General features: G+C 41.0%; 1 protein-coding gene across 21 annotated transcripts in view; it reads left to right on the top strand.

The window, feature by feature from the left end:
- St18 (ST18 C2H2C-type zinc finger transcription factor) overlaps window positions 1-22,210 on the top strand; it is a 130,567-nt gene that overhangs the window by 73,678 nt on the left and 34,679 nt on the right. For 19 of the 21 annotated variants that reach the window (XM_045143611.1, XM_004653367.2, XM_045143608.1 and 16 more), the window contains 6 exons: window positions 4,068-4,859; window positions 11,527-11,661; window positions 13,585-13,675; window positions 14,876-14,980; window positions 17,070-17,263; window positions 19,623-19,834. In XM_045143611.1, coding sequence (XP_044999546.1) covers window positions 4,068-4,859; window positions 11,527-11,661; window positions 13,585-13,675; window positions 14,876-14,980; window positions 17,070-17,263; window positions 19,623-19,834 — 1,529 coding nt within the window. The remainder of the gene's footprint in view (window positions 1-4,067; window positions 4,860-11,526; window positions 11,662-13,584; window positions 13,676-14,875; window positions 14,981-17,069; window positions 17,264-19,622; window positions 19,835-22,210) is intronic. The other 2 variants (XM_045143604.1, XM_045143602.1) reach the window with 1 other exon arrangement.

The following is a 22,210-nucleotide window of genomic DNA, read 5'->3' as shown; positions in this document are numbered from 1 at the left end:
CTTAGAGTAGAGACCCTGGTTTACTGTCAGCAAGCAAATGTGGACATTTCCATGTTAGGCAAAGCATAGTTTTTATTTTTTATAAGGGAAGCATCACAGTGGAGACCGCTCCCCCACACTTTGAAATTCACCCAGGAAAGAGCCTTGCACCAGCTATCGTATTAGCAAAATTCAGATCTGATTGGTAGTTTTTGTATGGTTAATTTGTGTTTCCATATTTTGATCTAAAAAGAAGGCATTGTTTTTCCCAGATCAAATGCATTCCAATAGCTTTATTTAAATTCACTGTGGAATAGACCTCCGATTAGTAAGATCATTAACTATTACTATTCTTAGAAGATTCTCCTAAGGGTGGCTGTGTTCCGTAAACATCAGTCCATGACTCACTCCACTCCTAGGTTTCAGGATCGCTGCAACTGTCACAAAGGAGAGAACACAAAGGTGGAGCCTTATGTCCCTGGTGGGGTCTCAGCCCACTGCTGGGTACTTGTGTGGTCTTTAATGAGCCCGCAGCCCACTAAAACTCTAGTTTCCTTTGTAAGATGGACTAGTAAGTAACTTTCTGGTAGTACTGTGAAATAAAGAATGTAACACCATGCCAGGGGAGCATCAGTTTGTTGTCTGAGGATGGGTCGGTGAGCCGTCAGGTCATTGAGTCATTGGCCTATTCTCATTGAAGATGAGAACCCAAACTTAGGAGACCAAGAGCTGACAAGGGTTCTGATGACAGGCACTCTGAGCCTCACACATGGATCAATGTGTTGCACACCAGCTCCCAAACTGCTGTCCACACAGGCATGTGTGGTGACCTGCCTTGGCGTTCCTGCCTACCCTCCCAGCCCCTCCTGAGGAGTTACTTTTACTGAGGATTCTGAATGAAAAACTGGCCAGCCTCATTCATGTTAAGGACCACACACATCCCCTGCCATTACAGTCTTTGAAAAACAGCATCTGGAGGAAGGCTAGGTGAGACCTATCACTTACTGAATACCTGTTGGGCATTCCCTGAGATGTCCCCTATATGCACACTGGACCATGTTGGTATTCCCATGGTACAATGCAGACCCAGGGCTCTGACAGTAATACAGTGGGCACAGACATCAGCAACAGAGCCCAGCCCTCCATCCTGCTGACGCTGCAGGCCGTACCTAGATGCTTCCCCAGAAAACACTGCAGCACAGAGAACCAGGAGGCCGATGACAGATCTGGGGAAGCCAGTGTCTTGCCACACAGATATGTCAAGTTCAAAAGCTAACTGAGGTTTTTTTTTTGTTTTTGTTTTCGTTTTTTTTGTTGTTGTTGTTTTTCTTATGCCCACAATGAAATCCAGGGAGAGGTTTGGGAACATGAAAAGTTGATTTGCAGTTTGCAGAACCTCCCTAGAAATCAGTGTGTATAATCCATGTGGGCACCTTTGTCTGTGGGGCTCTTCTTTTTCTGAAGCATAATTAATAAATATTTTCTTTTAGCATATAACAAACAGTTGAACCAAACAATTATGTAAACTGGAAATGACCCAAAATGCAAGTCGTTGGCAGCCACACAGTGAAGAGCATTGTCGTGCACATGTGTGAGTTTGTCACGCCGCCTCTCTGGTGATTTGCACTTAATAGGAATATTTTAAACTATGTAGCTAAGCAACAGAGGTAATTGTTGCTTTCTAGAGCTTTTGTTAGCACTCTAACACAGCCCAAATATGCATAATTAGGTATAATGTCTATAAATCATTATTGTACACATGTGGGTAGTTAAGTGGAGTGAGAGAATAGTTCAATGAATTGAGCATATTCACTGAAAATGCTTTTTATTTGTTTTCTGTAGTTCATGATACTTTAAAATTATCATAACCCCTTACACTTTCTCTTAATAGCCAACTGTGATATTGAGAAAAACTTCATTTGCATTTTAGACTATGTTTAATATATTATTTAAACCTGGAGTTTCTCTGATAGGGATGCAGGAGAGGATAGGCCCATCCTATCAAGCACAATGTGCTTGTTTATCCAGCCTCTCTTCTAGGAACTGAAATGTTAAATTTTTCAGTTTATGTTGAATAGATCCCAACAAAAGACTGCACCCTATAATCAGCATTATTTACAGAGGCTAGTGTTGTGACTGAATTCTTCCCTGCATCCAAAAATGCTTTTAGTTACTATGGCAATATTTACTTGATCCTGGCAGTCCAGTGTTGATTTAGGGAGATAATTACCAGAAAGGAAGATGATGGAGATGTATTTTTGAGTGTCCTTGTCAGAGACAATGTTTATAAAAAATTAAATGAGACAAAAAAAGGCGCATTGTCTTCCAAGAAGACACCCTCTCCGCAGCCTCACACTGATGGCTGTGCTTTTCTGCCCTCAAAAGATGTTTATTAACACAGAATGCACATCACTTGGTGTCTTTAACAGTCTTTAAGGGGGCTTATTATTTTGTTTCCCATCCCCCCACTTTTCTTTGAGATGCAGAAATGGTCTGTCATTTTGTTTGGTTTTGTCCTGGTGGATGCTGGAGGACCCTGGCTGGGCTGTTTGGTACATTTACAACCAGCTGTGCACTGGGCACCCCTCACATACCTGGACCAAGATGTCACCAGACACTCCACATCCTCAGGGAGAATCTTCACAAGGCAGCAGCCTTGAGTGAGCTGACTGTACAGACATATATACAACCTGTCACACTTGCCACATGAAGGGGTGACACTAACAGCTACCCTGGGGCTGCATCCATCCCTGGAGCTTGCTTGGGCATTTGGGATCCCCTCTCAGTCACAGGGTCTTTGAGTGAGGACATTAACTCAGCCCTGCACTGAGCGTAAGGGATTCACACTCCACATCTTTCACCTGTCTCTATCTCTCATCTCTTTCACTTTTCACACAAATGTGTGCAAATATCCAAGCAGAAAAGGTGTTACGATATTTATCTGATTCTGAGCATTTTTGCTTTCCTGAACATGGAATGGTAAAGTGACAATTACAAAAGTAACCAAGAAATCTTGAAAGATGCAAAATTCCTTTAGTTATGATCTTCATGTGTATGTATTTGAGTACTAGTTAGCATTTCATAAAATCTGAGACTGTCTGAGAAGCTATAAGAGAAGATAATGCACATAAGCTCCAAAATGTACTGCCATACTAGTGAAGAAATTTGATGGAATTATTTTTACATTGTGTAATGTATAAATTCAATTTCTTCTTAGTTGGCTACAATGTGGGGATATAAGAAGGACAAGAATAGCAACTTCAGCTCTGACCACTTGGGAACTCCCAGCTATCACTGAGGTTTCCCCTGGCTGGGCCCAGCCAGGCTGAGCTGAGGGAACAACGCCCTAGCCCTTACTCTCCACATGGGCAATTTTACCCTTTCCAGCTCAGCACATGGCAGGAACTTCTTGAACTTTCTTTTCTCTCTTTTCTTTCCGTGGTTTTTCCAGGCCCTCCATGTGGAATCTCTACCCATGTAGGGGCCTTTCCTTGGCTCTGTACTTTCCTAAATAAATATAATAATTTCACAATTATAAAAAAGAATAGCAACAATTCAGTCTGTACTATTCTTACATATTGCTTTTCTGTCTTAAACAGAACTCTAAAAGACTGAACTTCATATGCTGAGAATTGTAACAGCACATTTTTTAAAGATGAATTTGAGAATGCTGAGTTCTAAGTTTGTTTTATTTTAGATTATGTATACTTTTTTATTAATGTTTGTAAAATTAAGACATAATACATTATACATTTCATACATATACATACATATATATATATATATATATATATATATATATATATATATATATATATGCCAGTATGCATGTGCATATACATGTGGAAATAGTGCAATTTGTCTCATTTGTTTTCATTTTTTGTGGGTGTTTTTGTTGTTGTTATTTGGCTAATTAGTTTGTTTGTTCGAGACGGAATACCTGTATGCAGACCAGGCCAGCCTGGAGCTAGTAATCTTACTATCTCGGCCTTCTAAATACTGGGATTACTGGCCATGTGCCACCATGCCCAACATCCTTAAAATATTCTTATTCTTGCTTTTCAAATGTTGGTTTTCTTTTTTCATAGAAGGAATCATAATAAAACCCATGGATAACACCCTTCATTCACACGCACAAGAACACTCCCTCCGGAAGGAAGACCCATACACCTGCTATCCAGAGCTCACAGTGAAGTCTTTAATGCACGTGGGGAAGTTTGAGAAAAATATGACCACAAACATAGTAAGTGAAAACTTAAATGACAGTGGTATCCAGTCTTTAAAAGCAGAGAGTGAGGAGGCAGACGAGTACTTCCTGATTCCCTCTGATGATGGAAGAAACCAAGTTGATGGTTCCCAGCCACCATTCTGCCCCTCTGACAACAGTGAAAGTAACTCTGAAAGTGCAGAGAATGGATGGGACAGTGGCTCCAACTTGTCAGAAGACACCAAACCTCACACAGGCCCCAAATACACGTTGGCAGATAACAAAAAAGACCTAATGGACGTTCCTGCAGTAAAAGCTGAAGGTGACAAATTGGTGCCATATGAGAGCAAGGGTGACTCGGACTCAGACGGGAGAGACCCACAGAACCCCCGCGTGAGGCCCTTGGACGTCAGATCCCAGCCTTTACTCCCTGAAGCTGAAGAGGAAGATGGCAAGAGCCCAGCCACAGTGACAGAGGAGCCTGGTGACCTGGAGAAACCCCAGGGAAACCTGAGGCTACTGGAGAAAGCCATCGCTGTGCAGGCTGAGCGGGGCTGTGGGCTCCACCACATGTACGGCGAGTTGGACCACTTCCTCCTAGACCATCTAGCCCGGGAAAGGAAGCACAGCAAAGTTGCTGATATCGGAGGAAGACAGATCTTCAACAGCAAACGTAAGACACTTTCTTACATTCATTTTAGGAATAAAGTTGCTTTGGGGTTTGAAAAAAATGTTAAATTTGATCGTTCATTCCAGTTTAACCTTTTGACAAAGTAGGTTAGAAATTAATCTACATTTGTGATGTATACTTTCTTTTTTTGTACCTACTGTCTAGCTTATTATCAGATCAAGCTCTGTCAGTTTTGACAAGTCTTCACACATGAAAACAAATTCATTGCACTTATTTCTTTTAATTAATTTTATATAGTATTTCTTTCCTTGAGAAAGAGAGAGGCAGATAGAGAAAGAAAATGGGCACACCAGGACCTCCAGCCATTGCAAATGAACTCTAGGCACCTGTGCCAACCTTGTGCATCTGGCTTTATGTGGGTAGTAGGGAACTGAACTCGGGTCCTTAGGGTTTGCAGGCAAGAATCTTAATCACTTAACCATCTCTCCAGCCCTGTTTGGTTTTGTGTTTTTATAAAATAAAGCATAATATGTCATTGGCAGGCATGTTGGTCATGCCTATAATGCCAGCATTGAGGGACCTACAGTAAGAAGCTTACCCATGAGTTTGAGATCAGCCTGAGCAAGAATGAGACCCGACCTCAAAAGTACTTTAAAAGTACTTCACAGGACTTTGTTAGATGCATTTCAACTTTATTAGACATATTAATTCCATAAATTCAATTTTTCTTTCCTGTCCTGTGTTCTAGGTCATCTGGCTGCTTTTATGCTTCCAAATGACAAATACCAGGTCACTTGTAAGCCAGGCAATATACCCTCGTCCTTTCTGAGGTAAAACTGGGTGTTTGCATAGCATATGCATATAATATATTATATATATATATATATATATATATATATATATATATATATATATATATATATAATTTAAGTCTCTAGTTCTCTCAGCTCACCAACTGAGAGCTCACAGAGATCTGGGTCAGCTTGCACTGATGCATAAATGTTCTTGGAGAAGATCTTAACTTGCTCCGCAGGTATCAGGAAAGCTGTACCCCCTTGCCCTGTGGAAGATTTTGCCTGGACCTTCTTTAGATTTTGCCCTGTGTGGGCCTGCTGATGATTCTAATATAGCTGTACTGAGCTCCCCAGTGTCCCACAGGTACTCAGGAAATACCCAATACTTAGCTGGGTAGTTCCAGGGTCCAGACAGATTTAGAACTCCAAAGTCTGCATTTTAGATTCAATAAATTTGCAGGTGATTCCTAGGTCCCTGGAGTCTGAGTCACAGAGCAGAAAATATCCCTTAGAAAAAAGCAAAGTCATGAATAGAAAGGGTCTACAGGAATAACATGCCAGTGCCTCTTTTGTAATCTTAAATTCATTTTGTCACTCATTTGCCATCTTGATAAATAATGTCTTGCAACTCTGAGAAATGGAGAGAATAGGTAAGACAAAATAATGCCCGAGCTCTAAGGAGCATGACAGTAAGACCACACAGACATCTGCAAGGGTCAGATGGGGACCGAATGCTAATGACTAATCTGTGACTAGGGACAGGACATTGGTTTTTAGCTCTGTGCACTTCCACCAATATGCAGTTGATTAAATTGAGCTCTTATAAGAAAAACTACAGAGTCTGAGAAAAGATGAAATTTATTCCAAGTTCCTCAACTATACAACTTTCAAAGTATCCTATTTCATTGGTTTTAAGACATAGTTTCTCCACTTTAACTTCTCTGAAATCAGAAAGTATGCCATAGTTTGACTTTCAGGTTTTTTTTTTCTTTCTTAGTCATACACAAAATAAAGTTTTATTCATAATATCATACAGGCAATGAAGTCCAGTACTTGTAAACACTTTATTTCAACCTTGACTTAAATGCTGGCTGATAGGTTATTTTTATAGTTTCTAATGCAATTTTACTTTCAAAATTAATAGGACAACAGAGTGTGTATTACAAACCTTTGTAACATAGAGACTTACAGAACTACTGGTCATGCTGGAACGGTTAATAAGTCTGTCCTGTGCCATAAGGCCTGGTCCTGACACAGAGTCCTGAAAGCCCTGCCAGGCCAGGCTGAGGTGAAACAGGCAAAGACAGTGAAATCCATACTGGGCACATGCAGAACTCACTCCCATTCTTTGGTCCTGTGTGAAGCAGGAGTTTGAGGGATTCATCCTCTTTGACATGCATTCCATGTTATGAAGTGCTCATTCAGCTGACCTGATAACCAATCTCTTTAAAATAGCATCCTGGGATGGAAGGTAGCTTAGTGGTTAAGGTGCTTGCCTGTGAAGCCTAAGGACCAATGTTCGACTCTCCAGGTCCCACATAAGCCAGATTCTAGGGGACACAAGTGTATAAGGTCACACATGTGCACAAGGTGGTTGATGCATCTGGTGTTTGATTACAGTGGCTGGAGGCCCTGGCAAACCAATTCTCTCTCTCTCTCTCTCTCTCTCTTACTCTCTCTCTCTCTCCACACACTCTGTCACTCCCACTCTTGCTCTCTCACATAAGAAAAGGGTGACAAAGCCGGGCATGGTGGCACATGCCTTTAATCCTAGCACTCACGAGGCAGAGGTAGTGTGAACTGTGAGTTCAAGGGCAGCCTGAGAGTACATCGTGAATTCCAGGACAGCCTGGGCTAGAGAGAGACCCTACCATGAAAAACCAAAAGAAAAAAAAAGGAAGAAAGAAAAGAAAAGGGGGCCAGCCTGTTGGGCTTGCCTCAAAAACAAAAACAAACAAAAATAAATAAATTAAATTGAAATAAATAGCATCCTGATTTTGGGAGCAGCTTGATCGTGCATTGTTAAGTAGCACTGTACAAGTTTGCAGTGAGTCAGTAATGCTACAGGATTTGTATAATCTTGGAATCACAGTATAAGTGAAGTCACTATGTACTAAGCTGGCCAGCCCATGACACTTTTCTAGTAACGGCAGCAATGTGAACCATGATAGCAGCCTATGTATCATGTGTGCATGAGGACAGCCCAGGCAAATGAGAACGCAACACCATGAGTATGAAGTCTCCCTCATCGGGCAACCCTATACAAAGAAAATGAAACAGCAGCAAGCTTCAGAGCTGCCCTGAGCTGGTGCTGACTGCTCATCATGCAAACAGGTTCTGCCCTCCAGAGCATTTCATGTGCACCTTTGTTTTGCCAGGCCCAGGAGAGAACTGCAAACAAAGGTGCATGGTGGACCGTCATCTCCAACACCCTCTTTCGTTTCCCACAGACATATATTGTGGTGAGGTGGGGAAATGCTCTCAGTGCCAAACCTTTCAATACGTTTTATAAAAATGGTCTAACCTAGAAAGGATTCAGAAGAGGAAGGGCATTAAGGAAGACATTGCTACACCTCTCTGACCTGGGAACAGCTCTCTGTAGAGGTGTCAGACCTCTCAATGCATGTCAGTCAAACATCAAGGCTTCTGACCAATGGCCTACAGGTATTACATACCCAAACCAATTTGAACTTTGGCATTATATTTGCATTACATAAAAATTGCATGCATAAAGTCACAGAATATCACAGACTCTTAGTATGACTCTTTATCTTTTACAGGGTACAGAAAGCATAGCCCCACCGTCCTTTGTCTTACTCAAATCCTGTCTCCAGTGAGCATAAATTCTACTGGTGTATGTCCCTCCTTGACTGCTCTCTGTTCACGTAGAGCTCCCTGCTATCTGCCTCCTGCCCATTCCTGAGCTTCAGGGAAGGCTGCAACTTGGAGGATCCTTGGCCCCTCCCCTTTTAGTGAAACCATGCCCCATATAATTGCATTACATACAGCCTGCTGTGTCCCATCTGCCTGGGGCTACTTGTAATCCAACAACTGGGGTGATACAGTATCATAGAGGCATGTCTGCTCACATATTATATTTCTTCAGAGATGTCTGTCACATCCCATGACAGTGGTCTCCTCTGGGTAGCCAGCTTGGAACAGGAGCCTACTCAGGTTTTCATCCTTGCCTGACATGGCTAATTCTTCTATTATTTGTATTCACCATGGGCCTCAATCCTGCTCATCATTCTTTAAGAAAATATTTTATTGGTAATTTTCATATATGCATTTTGATTACAATCCCCCATTATTTTGTTTTGCTTCCTATCCAGTTCCTCTGTACCTCTTTTTTCCAACTCGTTCATCTTCTATTTTTTGTCATCCTCTATCATACATGAAGGACTGCTAATGACCCCAATATTGTGCATGTCTTACGGAGATAATGGCTGCCACTATGAGGTCATGAATGCAATGGCCATTCTATGTCTGGAAGACAGCATTTCAAAGCACTCCTCCCTCTTCCTTTGGCTCTTACATTCTTTCCACCACCTCATCTACAATGATTCCTGAGCCTTGAAGAGAGTGATATAGATGTCTAATTTAGCACTGAGCACTCAACAGTCACTTATTCTCAGCACTTTCATGAGTTTTGAATCTCTGAAGTAATCACTGTCATCTGCAAAAGGATGCTTCTCTGACCAGAGGTGAGAGACGCACTGATTTATGAATATAAGCATAAATATTTAGAAGGCAATTTGTGGGCACAACATAGCAATTTAGCTAAACAGTAGTAGCTTCCCACAAGGTCCTATGACCTCTCTAGCCCTAGGCTTTTGACTAGGTGTTCAGTATCAAGCATGAATTTTCTCCCATGGTGCAGGCCTCAAATCAATCAAAGAGCAGTTGGTTACCTCCACAACAGACATGCTACTATTGCACCAGTGGGCACATTGGCTGGTTGGCTAGCTTTATAGCTCACAGGGTCCACTGCTAGTTAAGACTGTTGATGAATTTTCTCCCCCACCAAGCTGAATAGCACTTCCCAGCACCATGATAGTGAGACAGGAGGGAGGTGGTTTCAGCTCAGTTCCCACCTAATTTTTCATTGTCCTGCAATGAAAGCATGTGGTTTCTTCAGCAATAGGGTATTATCATTTCATTCTGGATGAAAACCAAGCCTGCTCATCATCTTGTTAGTTCCTGTGCTAAGAGTTGGGCAGTCTTTCTGCAGACTGCTTCACTCCCTCCTTTTTAAAAACTTTATTCACTTATTTTACTTATTGAGAGAGGGGGGTGGAGAAAGAAAGAAAGAAAGAAAGAAAGAAAGAAAGAAAGAAAGAAAGAAAGAAAGGAAGGAAGGAAGGAAGGAAGGAAGGAAGGAAGGAGGGAAGAAAGAAAGAAAGAAAGAAAGAAAGAAAGAAAGAAAGAAAGAAAGAAAGAAAGAAAGAAAGAAAAGAGAAAGACAGAAAAAGAACTGGCATGCCAGGGCCTCCAGCCACTGTAAACAAACTCCAGACACATGCACCACCTTGTGCAACTAGCTTATGTGGGTATTGGGAAATTGAACCTGGGTCCTCAGGCTTCACAGGCAAGCACCTTAACTGCTAAGCCATCTCTTCAGCCTTTTACTCTCTTCTTTGAGGGCTCATATGTATCTCTGAGTCTGTTAGCCACCCTGAGAGCACAATTCCCCATGAGTATATCATCCTGAGCATCCAGGCAGTTTTGCCTTTAGAACTGATTTTCTGGGGCCCAGTATGGTGGCGCACGCCCTTTAATCCCAGCACTCAGGAGGCAAAGGTATGAGGATCGCTGTGAGTTCAAGGCCACCCTGAGACTCCATAGTGAATTCCAGGTCAGCCTGGGCTAGATTGAGACCCTACCTGGAATAAAAAAAAAAAGAACTGCATTCCTGTGTTTATCTACCATCTCAGGTGTGAATATATCCATTTGTAAAACTCTAGAACTAACCTAACCTCGCCACAGTATCATTGTTTTGTATTCATGTATGTTACACATTATCTAACCAGAGTCCAGTCCTCAGCACTGTGACTCCCAGTAATACCAAAACTCCTGAATTTGCCTTTAGCCTTCCACACTCAGGCTCCTGTCCTGCGGCAGCCCTAAAAAGATTGCACTCCAAGAGGCTCCCTGTAAGCTCCACCCACCTAAGCTTGGGCCCTCCAGATAGCAGGGAAGTCCCTTTCCTGTCTCCACAAGCAGTTCCTGTCCAGGGCTTCTCCCCAGTGCCTCAGGCTCGAGTTTCTGCAGTCAGCGACAGCCCCAGCCCCAGCTCCCTCCTCCTGCTCACTCCCCAGAAGTCCTGAGTGAAAGCCCACAAGGGCTTCAAACTCTTGGGACTTGGTTGTGCAGGACACCGTCCCTTCCTCTAACTCAGCTTAGGCAGCTGGTCCGCCTCTAACTCCACCTGCTGCCAGGGACACACAGGGAGACAGCCAGAGAGGCCTTCTGCCAATATGGAAGGTTCTTTGTCTTGGGATTTTCAATCTGGCCTTTCCTAGACTCTTTCAATAGGAGATAGTTTAGGTTTAAATAAATTCTTTTTTCTTTCTCACTTCGCTTTTTCTTTTCAGGAACCTGTTCACCTTCTGGCATAGGGTGATTTTTCATAATGAGGCTTTCACTATAGTACGTGACATGACAACTTAAAACCATCTCTGTATTTTAACAGTCCCTTGCCCTGTGTCAGCCTTTGCTTAGGAAACCAAGAAAATTGAAAATGTGTTTTATGTTTCCACAGGTCTTAGTTAAGGGTTTTATTCAAGGCAATGTGAGAAGAATGTTTACGATGGCAAAACTGAATAACATGAGAATGTCACCCTGCAAGGCCACTCTATTGAATGGAAGGGAAACAAGAATAACCAAATGAATTTCTCAATTTAATTTCTCTATAGATTCACCAAGGCCTGAAAAGAGGGAGACCAAGTGCCCCATCCCTGGGTGTGATGGCACAGGGCATGTGACAGGGCTCTACCCCCACCATCGCAGCCTTTCAGGGTGCCCTCACAAAGTACGGGTTCCTCTGGAAAGTGAGTACCACTTATACTTAAAACAGGCAGGTGCCTTCTTGTACACACCACGGTATTATAAGGATATCCTTTGTCCCTTCCAATTTAGAGCAAGAAATGAAAACAGTTTTCTCTACAGGTGTCAAGCAATTTCTATCTAGATACATGTTGGAATAGTATATCATAGAAAATTGGAGAGTTAATCAAGCTAATGCATCTAAGTACATTTGCCATTGGAAAGCAACCTCAAAGGCCTGGGCAGATGGCTCAGTTGGTAAAGTGCTTGCCTCACAAGCAGGAGAACCTGAATTTAATCCCCAGAACCCACATAAAATCCAGGCATGTGCCTATAATCTCATTGCTGAGGAGTCACAAACAAGAGGAACTTTGGGGCTTCACTGTCCAGTCAGTCTAGCCTAAATGGTGAGTTCCAGACCAATGAGAGGCCCTGTCTCAAGAAAACAGATTGGCAGGGTAACTAAGGAACCATACCCAAGGTTTTCCTCTGGTTGCTACCTACATGCTTGTGTGCCCTCACATATGCATATGCTCATACACATACAAATATGGATACATGTGTATCACACACACAAAATAATAAGAGCAACAATGCCATTTTGCATTTGCTTAATGCCCCTAAGTTTGTCTGGGAAGTGATCCCTACAGAAGCAGAGCTTCTGTGGAAGGATCAGACAATTCAATGTCAACTGGCTCTAGAGATGTTCCTAGTCCTCTGGTTTATTACTAGGGCAGAGTGGCCCACACTGTAAGAACCAAAGAAAATAGACAGCTAATATATAGGCTGCAGAATGGTCAGCTGACATTTTTAGTGACTACATTGTATGCCATCCTTAGGACCTGGCTGACCCTAGAAAGGTTACCCTTCTGCCCAGGCCAGCAAGATCACAGATGTCAAAGCATCAGAGAACAGAAGACAGGACACAGTTACCACATTGTGTGACTGCACAGTCCTACCGAATCTTTCCCCAGCCTGAGGCATAGCTTCCACAGGCTATAGGGGTATCGCTGGGCCTTAGAAGTGAAGGAAAGGGCCGGGTCTCGTGGCACATTTTATTCCCAGCACTTGGGAGGCAGAGGTAGGAGGATTGCCATGAGTTCAAAGCCACCTTGAGACTACAGAGTAAATTCTGGGTCAGCATGCACTAGAATGAGACCTTACCTTGAAAAAAAGAAATTAAAGGAAAGGACTGGCTGCAAAGTACTGACCTGTTACATCCTTTTCAAGTCTATTTGTTGGGACAATTCTTAGGCCACACAGTCTGGCAGAAGAGGGGCCACCTCACATGATCCTCTCCACGTTCATATTGACCAGTTGCTAGCTCCCCCAGGCTTGCTGCTGCATTAACAACTTAGCAGGTGAATTCTTAGCAGCATTCACCTGGCAGGGACAGGAGGTAGGTGGACAGATGCAAAGTGACACCACAGGACATATAAAAAGACTTCACACTGCACTTCAGATCATGGGGGGAAAGATGGGAAGAGCTATGTGGCAAGAAACAATCTCCACCCACTTCCCCAAGAGAAAGCTCCTAGAGGAAAAAACTAACAGTAACAAGTTTTTCACCTCAGTTCGACTAAAAAAAGGCTGGAGATCTCTCAACATGTGCAAGGTCCTAGTTTTGATCGCCAGAACAACAAAGATAAAAATTTTAAAAAAGGTTCCTCCATTAAAGGTGAATGGAATCATGTTGTTTAAGCCTAGAGTTAAATGTAGCATGGCGCTCAATGTAGTTAAAACATAAACCAGACTGCTGGATGTAGTCAAAGTTCTGAGGTGTTTTACTGTTTTTGGTCTGAATGTATCTAGAGAAGGACCATGCTGGACTATGTAAAGTCACTTGTAAAATTGAGAAGTAAGTTTGCTGGTATGTTATGTCGTTTTGATAAATTGTTCTTCCTTCTAACGTGCTATATTGTTCTTAGTTCTTGCCATGCATGAAAATGTGCTCAAGTGTCCCACCCCAGGATGCACCGGAAGGGGCCATGTGAACAGCAACCGCAACACTCACAGGAGGTAATTCTGACAGGATTCCTCACCTTACCTATGAGAGAGAAACTTGCCACAAGTGATATAATAGGCTATGTGCTGTTAAAATGTCTACATCACTATTAAAATGTTTCACCTCTTGAAGTGGGCAATAAATAGTCTCAACTTGTGCAGAGTTAAAAACTTTCTGAAAGATTTTATATTCTCAGTCAATAGTAACAATGAAACAAACAGTGCTATATTTGAAGATGTTGGAATGCTGTGTCCATACAGTCAGACAAACAGAGGCATTGCTCCTCCGTGGATCTCACCATTGCACTTTGACTCTGAAGGTTGGCAGCAGCTTATGAGTTATCTTGGATCCCACTGAATAGGTATTGAAAAGGGTTTCACTGTACAGTGTGATATTCTACTGTAAACCAGGTTGGGAGTGGACGTCATCTATTAAGACTGAAACTAGGGCTAAAGAGATGGATTAGTGGTTAAGGAATTTGCCTGCAAAGCCAAAGGACCCCGATTCAATTCTCCAGGGCCCACATAAGCAAGATACATAAGGTGGCACATGCATCTAGAGTTTGTTTGCAGTGGCTGAAGGCCCTGGCATACCAATTCTCTCTCTCTCTCTCTCTCTCTCTCATAAATAAAAATAAAATTTAAAAAGACTGAAACTAAAATAAAGCACATTTATGTGAGTTTATATACAAATGTATGGTATACATATATAAATAAGTGAAAATTCTAATTTTATGTGCTTATTTTATATTCCATGTGATAAACTACTATTGGATTATAAGCATATGGCTAGAAAATTTCACATTTGTATTTTCAATTTGAACTAAGATATAAAATTCAGTTCTAAAATTTTGCTAAAGATCCTAAGATAAATCCTGGAGTCATAATGCCAACTTCTATAGTAGGATAAGTTGTGTTTGAAAGGAGCACATCTGGCTCAAATATTAAGAGTCTGAGAATCCTTCAGTTATTTTCCCATTCCATAATAGTTTGGTTTTTAACATGAGCTTGCTACTATTCACCTCTGAGATGGGGCTTGGAAACATTTTATAGTTTGCAAAAACCTTTGGGATCTTTTGGTATGAAACGTGTGCTAAGTGAATGATTAATGTGACTCCACATTTAGTATGTGCCAAAGGTGCTGTGAGGCACCTGCCAAAGCAGATCCCTTTGTCATTTTCACTCATGTCCTACCACTTTTCTTTTTTGAAACAGTCTTTCTGGTTGTCCAATTGCTGCAGCTGAAAAACTGGCCATGTCCCAGGACAAAAATCAGCTTGATTCTTCCCAGACCAGGCATTGTTCTGACTTGACCCACAGGTATGACCTCTTTGTCCATGCTAGGATCCTGCCCCTGCTGGCCATTCTTCTGGCATCATTTCACTGTGGTTTGTCATTCTCCATAGGCTAATGTGGGCATCCCATTGACAAGGCTGGTAGTGAGTGATAGCATTGTTTAAATGAGCTAGGAGTCCCTGCAGAAACTTAACCTCAACTCTTTGCAAAAGTAGCAGGATATGGGAGAACCTACCGGAACAGAGCATAAAATCATGTGCATTAAAAAAATTCTAAGCCACCTAGCTAATATATCTCACAGCCAGGTAAGGCCCCCTTTATGGTGAACTTCATCTTTTCTTCCCTGAAGGAAATTCCATTAGGAGGACTCAAAGTGTGTGATGTTCTATGCTGTGCTTCAGCTCCATGTATGCATGTGGTTTCCACAATGGGTAGCTATTTTTTTTTAATTTTTATTTATTTTTATTTGAGAGCAACAGATACAGAGAGAAAGACAGATAGAGGGAGAGAGAGAGAATGGGCACGCCAGGGCTTCCAGCCTCTGCAAACGAACTCCAGATGCGTGCGCCCCCTTGTGCCTCTGGCTAACGTGGGACCTGGGGAACCAAGCCTCGAACCGGGGTCCTTAGGCTTCACAGGCAAGCGCTTAACTGCTAAGCCATCTCTCCAGCCCCACGATGGGTAACTATTAATGAAACATCTCCCACTCATCCTTGAGCTCCAAGTCCCTTGGAATTATCTAGTAATTTGGGAGATGTTGGACATAAATAACAAAGTTGTGTTTATATTTAATGTAATGGTATAAGCTTATTCTACAAAATTCATATATGTAGGAAATGATTTGAAAATTAAGAAAGATGATCAAATAACTCATTAATGAGTCACTGGAATACAAAATAGCTACTAAGCTTCTCAGTATTTTCAGGACATAGCCTCCCTTAATACTTTGCTGCTATAGATTTAATTGAGGCAAAATTGGCAGTCAAGTCACATGACTAAAAATATCAAATGAAGGTCATTCATTACTAAATAAGTAGCGATTAGAAATCTTAAAAATAGGATTTTTGGTAGTAATAACATATGCTTTAATTTGTCCCAAGTGTATTTTTGAAATAGGAAAATAACATTAAGTTTCATTTTGTTCATTTCTTTCAAAACACTAATGTTTAACATTAGAGTATTTATGCATCTTAAGGGCTATATTCAATAAGAACATCTGCTAGTCCCTCGAGTATATTTAATGTAGCAGCTAAAAAATCTTGTATACTCCAAAAGACATTCCTGGAACCTTGACATTCTGGTGGGCATATTTGGTTGGAAAATAAGAGAAAAAATCTTTCATATTGCTAAATTCTAAAAGTTATGTTTATTAAATGTATTTAAAGGTCTTTTATCATTAGACCACAGCAAAAAAAAAAAAAACAAAAAATATTTTCTTTGGCCAGAACACAAGTAAGATATACTTTTTAATCCAAATTCAAAAAAAAAAAAAACAAACAAACTTATAAGACTATCTGCCATTTAGCTTGAGAAGAATATTGAAAAATTGATACATATTATAATACAGTAATTTTGATTCAAAATAAAGTGACAAAATGAGAAAATGTTGAAATGTTAATAAAAAGTATTACTCAGATCTTCAAAATCACTCAGATTGAAAATGGGGAAAGTAAAAAAAAATAAAAAATCAAAGAGAAACAATTCAAGAGTCAAGTCTTCTGGTACCCAGGATGTTACTATTTTCTTGTGTCTTCTCTCTGGTCACTGCTTAGTCAATTAAGTGTTCTAATGAGCAGGATGTGCACACCTTGTTGGTGCCTAAACTTATACTTACTGATACCTGCTGTGGTACTTCTCTGTGGAGGTCAAAGTACTGATGAACATCCCCTGTGACCTCTGCATGAGGAGTGCATATTCGTACTTCACTGCTGGTTTATGCTGCAGCAACATAACCAGGCAGAGACCAAAGCAAACCTTCTTTTACTCCAGGTCAAAAGTGTGGGCTCTGCTGCTGGTACCATGTGGTGTCTCTGTGGGTGCCCACAGGCAGTGACACTCTGTCTACTATGAGTCCTGACCCACAGTCTCTTTCTGTTTCCTTTGAACTCACCAGGACAAGCTTGGTGAAGCAAATTGAATTCAATTTCCGTTCCCAAGCCATCACCTCTCCTAGAGTCACCGTGTCAAAAGAACAAGAGAAGTTCGGGAAAGTACCCTTTGATTATGCCAGTTTTGATGCGCAAGTTTTTGGTAAACGTCCTCTGATACAAACAGGGCAAGGACAAAAAACACCGCCATTTCCTGAATGTAAGCTTTATATTCTAATCCTAACACTTACCTGCCCCAAAAATGCATCTTGTGTGTGAAAAGGACATGTACTCAGATATATAATATGTTTCTTATAGGTGAAGGGAGAGAAAATATATTGTGTAGTAAAACAAAATAAGTTTATCAACATTACTAATTTTATACCAAAATTACATTGAGTGTGATAATTTATCTACAAGTATAGTGCCATTATTAAATCTAAATACAGAAATTACAAAGAAATATTCAATTCTAATTCATGTAGGATTGTGAACAATATATTGAAAAATATTATTGCTCCTTTTAATTCATGTTTCAATGGTGGTAATCTCATATATAAAATGTATAATTCTACTTAAAATACTACTGAAACCAGTGAAAGTCTTTAGGCTAAAGGTTGAGGAAAAGGTGAACAATCTAAAAATAACTTCACTTCAAAAGTCTGGGTTTCAAAGAAACACATACACGTGGCCATTGAGACATTAATAAATTTAAGAATTAATATATAAACATTTCAAATGCGTTGAAGGATAATCTCTTTAATTCTAACACATCTGTAGAGAAGATAACAAGCTGAAATTTGGTATAACATAAACCTTGGTGGTCTTGCTTACACAGATCTTTAAGAACTCTAGTTCTTAAACATTCTAATGGAAGTTGAGAAAGCATGTGTTGGGAACAAATGTAAAATGTATTTCCTGCCTTAGAATAATTTTCATTCCAGTAAGAAACAAGCTAAACAATTACCTGCTTGGAGTCTTCCCAGGCCATGAACTTTTTCCAACCTTGCAAACCCATGGACTCTCTGAGACCACACACCTGGGTGGAATTAGCACTGAGTATTTTCTTCCATGTCACCATGCTTCTCATTAGTAGAACCAGAAGGCTGTTAAAACCCAGCAGCAGGTGTGGGGCTGGAGCCCGGTGTGGGAGCTGGATCACTTGCTTAGCATGTGCATAATCCTGGGTTCTATCCCCAAAAGTCCCTCCAAATATAGCGACAGACTTCAAAAGAGTTTGCCCATCATTGATAACCACATAGCAAAAAACTTATTCTAAGCCGGGCATGGTGGCACATGCCTTTAATCCAAGCACACGGAAGACAGAGGTAAGAGGTTCACTGTAAGTTTGAGTCCACCCTGACTGTACATAGTGAATTCTAGGTTAGCCTGGGCTAGAGAGAGACCCTACCTCAAAAAATTTAAAAGAAAAATGTTATCATTCTCCCTATTCTTACCCAAAATAGAATTCATCCAACATAAGTAATCAGCATCAACTTGTTTGATTCAGAAAACAAAAAATGCATATACAGTGTTTTTATCTAGCTATCTACCCAATTTATATAGATATATATTTTATTATATGTACAAGGTATATAAATGTTCATACATGTTTAATTCAGATGAAACTAGTTAATAAGAGTGTGCAATATACTTAAATATTATGAGTCTTAAATTTAAAAGCTACAAAATATTCAATAACATTTCATGTTCTTGTTTTATAGAAATGATAATCAGTAATATTTCAATTTTTGTTCCATAAAATAATAAACAAATATTTTAAATAAAGAACACTTAATGAGAAACCAGTAGCTAAATGCTTTTATATTAGTCCTCCTCAAATCTTGGTTGTTTCTCCCATAACCTTGAAGTATGTTTACAAACTTCCCCCAGTGAAGAAAAGTATGTGATTGTGTCCCTCAGGAAAGCTGTGATACCCATCGTGGACATCCAGAACCTCGATGACTAAATGTCCTTTCTGTTCACCTTGAGAGCAAGTCCTGTCTTCTAGGCTTTTTCTCCCTGAATATGCAAAGTGCTAAGTCATTCAAGACCCCACTTTGCTTAAGTACAGAGCAAACCTACATATCAAATAATAAAACGGCCATTCCAAGTATGAATTGTGAAAACAAGTGTTTAAATGATATATTATTTCTGTACTGGAGTGTTGGGTCTTAGGCATAGTCAGTTTTTTCATGTACTCCCCTCCCTTAGCTCTCTGTCATCCCTGGTGAGGTTTGCTCATGAGCTTTTTTATTTTTTTTAATCTACAATTTTTGCACAATATGTTGCCAGTGTACCTGCCCCGTGACATTAGCTATGGAGTTTTTGTCAGCCGATGTGTCAATACAAAAAATATTAAGAGAATAGGCATTCTCCCCCAGCAATCACATCATTTGATCTGTGGAGCTCCACAAAAACCCATCTGAATAACCTTCATTTAACATACCAACAGATAATGGCTCTGCTAATTTATTCTTCACATATTTTAATGCAAGAAGTTATATCTTTAAAAAACAAATCTATTTAATGACTAAAACCACATACATGCAATTGCTAATCAAATCTCTCTTCAACAGCAAAGCCTTTTTCAAATCCAGTGAAATTTCCTAATCGCTTGCCTAGTGCCGGTGCCCACACACAGCGCACGGGCCGTGCCAGCTCTTACGGCTACGGTCAATGCAGTGAAGACACCCACATAGCGGCAGCTGCTGCCATCCTGAACCTTTCCACCCGCTGCAGGGAAGCCGCAGACATCCTCTCCAACAAACCACAGAGCCTGCATGCCAAGGTAGGCCAGGCCAAGAGCCTGCGGGGTGGGCTAGCAATTGAGCCCTGAGAAAAAGAAAGAAAAAGAAAGGAAGGAAGGAAGGAAGGAAGGAAGGAAGGAAGGAAGGAAGGAAGGAAGGAAGGAAGGAAGGAAGGAAGGAAGGAAGGAAGGAAGGAAGGAAATAAATAAATCACTTTTCATGTTCCTAACTCCCTCACAGTTCACTGCCCACAAGAACCAAGGAGCCCCTGACCCAGGCCCCAGTCTTGGCAAGCGTCAGTTCAGAGAGCTCAAGGCAGGAAAGTGTGTCTGTCTTATAGACTGGAGCTTCTTGAAAGTGGCACACCCATTTGGGGGAAACCATGAACTTCAGAAACTGCTTGGGGACAATTTAATGTTTTCAGTGCTAGTGTTGTTAGGGGAAGTCTGGTGTACAAAAAAAGAGGATTACTGTTAAAATACATCTCACCATGGAAGCTTTTCACTGTCTACAGATTGGAAATATTTAATTAATTTAATTGAACACTGACTTGTGAAACACTTGCAAACCTGTTCCATGCACTTTTCTTCCAGGGAGTCATAGTGCACTCACAAGACACACCATCAAAGCCCAAGATTCAAGAGATTAGGGAGCTGGGAGCATTCAAATCCAAAACTGGATTCTGTGACATTTATGGACACACTGCACTTCCTGTGAGATGAACCATAGGTTCTCAGCAGCCTCTCCTTTCCAACTGTAGGAAGTGATGTCCACAGTTTTGGTAGTGTCATGAATACACACAAAGGACCCCCCACACCTTGGCCAGTGGAGGACTTGTCATGCTGGAGGTCTGCTGGCCCCACAGAGGCTGGCCACAGAGCTACACCCCATTCCTTGCCCTGGAACCAGTAACTCCTGTTTCCATGGAGAGCCTCACTTAAAGAACTTAGTTTCCTACCTAGGTGCCTGAAACCAGCCAAAACAAAGTGCCCAAACTTACTCTATGGCAGATTTTACCCATGCTCTGCATGGGAGAGTGCCTGGACCAGACTCAAACTCTGAAGCCCCAGAGATGCCAGCTCAGACCTTTTCCCTTTAAGAGCAGCCTGCACTATGTGGTCAGCTGCTCACCTGCACCATGCCAAGCATTCGGGAGAGCAGGTAACATAGTGCCACCAAGCATTTGACAGAAGAATCAGAATTAGCTTCTGGGCAAAGCTGAGCCAAGTAAACCCCAGGAAGAGTTAGTGGCCAAAACCAATTTTTAAACAATGAGATTCTTAGACAAAGAAAAATACATGTAAAAAAAAAATAAGCATCTACTAAACTATCTGAATTTAAAACACTACCAGTTACAAATTATTGACATCGATGAATTATCAGGGGATGTTAAAATGCAACTTTATTTTTAAATAAGAATATTTTTCCTTTTAAAAAGAAATATTGTAGAAATACTAAAGTATCTTCCTTCCTAGTATTTTTTACTTGATTATGAAGGCTATCCTACAAGAACAGAATACTCATGTTCAAATTCTTAGTGTCACTTAAAATGCTAACACAATGCTGCTGGGATGAATGCCTTCCATCTGCACGTGTAGATGTTTCTCTGCTCCTCAGAACTCTGCCTTCACCTTACTGTACTCCTTGTCCCATCAAAAGATGAAAATCTGACGATTGTTTTAATCACTATATATTGTTTTTAAAGAAACATATTTCTGATCAGAAAAGTGATTATTTAATTGACACATTTCAAAAAATCAAATAATTGGGTTCTAATGCCTGTCTGACCACTCCTTGTGCCATGTGGCTCTATGGAGCAGTACCAGAGTGACCGGGGTAGTGGGAAGGTCTCTGCCGGCAGCAGCTCCTGCCAACATCCAAGCCGCTGCTGCCAGGGTGAGGGAGAAAGGGACACAACAGGCTGACCAGGGGTTTTGAAAACCATCTTCTTGTGACAGAATCAAGATGGTATCCCACCACATCTAGTTAGAGAATCCTGCTGACACACTCATGCTCACACACGTGCCCATACAAACTGTAAAATTGTGTCCAAGTTACAGCTTGGTTTCTGAACAAATTCTTGAGGCAACTCTTTCTTTGAACAAAAGTGAGGAAAAGCCAGAATAAGTATCCTTGAAACCAGCAGCATGTCCTGAATGGACTTTGCTGTTCTCAAAATTTCAGTGTTTCACATGGATGAAGCGTAATTTCCCCACCCCCATGCCTTCAATGCTAGTTTGATTCTCTCTCCACTAGGTTCAATTATTTTCCTCCTTGGCAGGTTCTTAGTATGTTTATTTCTGAGAACCCAAATCCATATTTCTTGAATTTCTTATTTAGAAGGGAGTTCAGAATTGTGCCTGTGCTTACTCCACACTACTGTGGCTCACCATCCCTGATGACAGGTGGACTCACAG

Source organism: Jaculus jaculus, chromosome 2 (assembly GCF_020740685.1).
Source record: "Jaculus jaculus isolate mJacJac1 chromosome 2, mJacJac1.mat.Y.cur, whole genome shotgun sequence".
In the NCBI taxonomy this organism is placed as follows: Eukaryota; Metazoa; Chordata; class Mammalia; order Rodentia; family Dipodidae; genus Jaculus; species Jaculus jaculus.
This window is presented reverse-complemented; position numbering and strand designations above follow the sequence as displayed.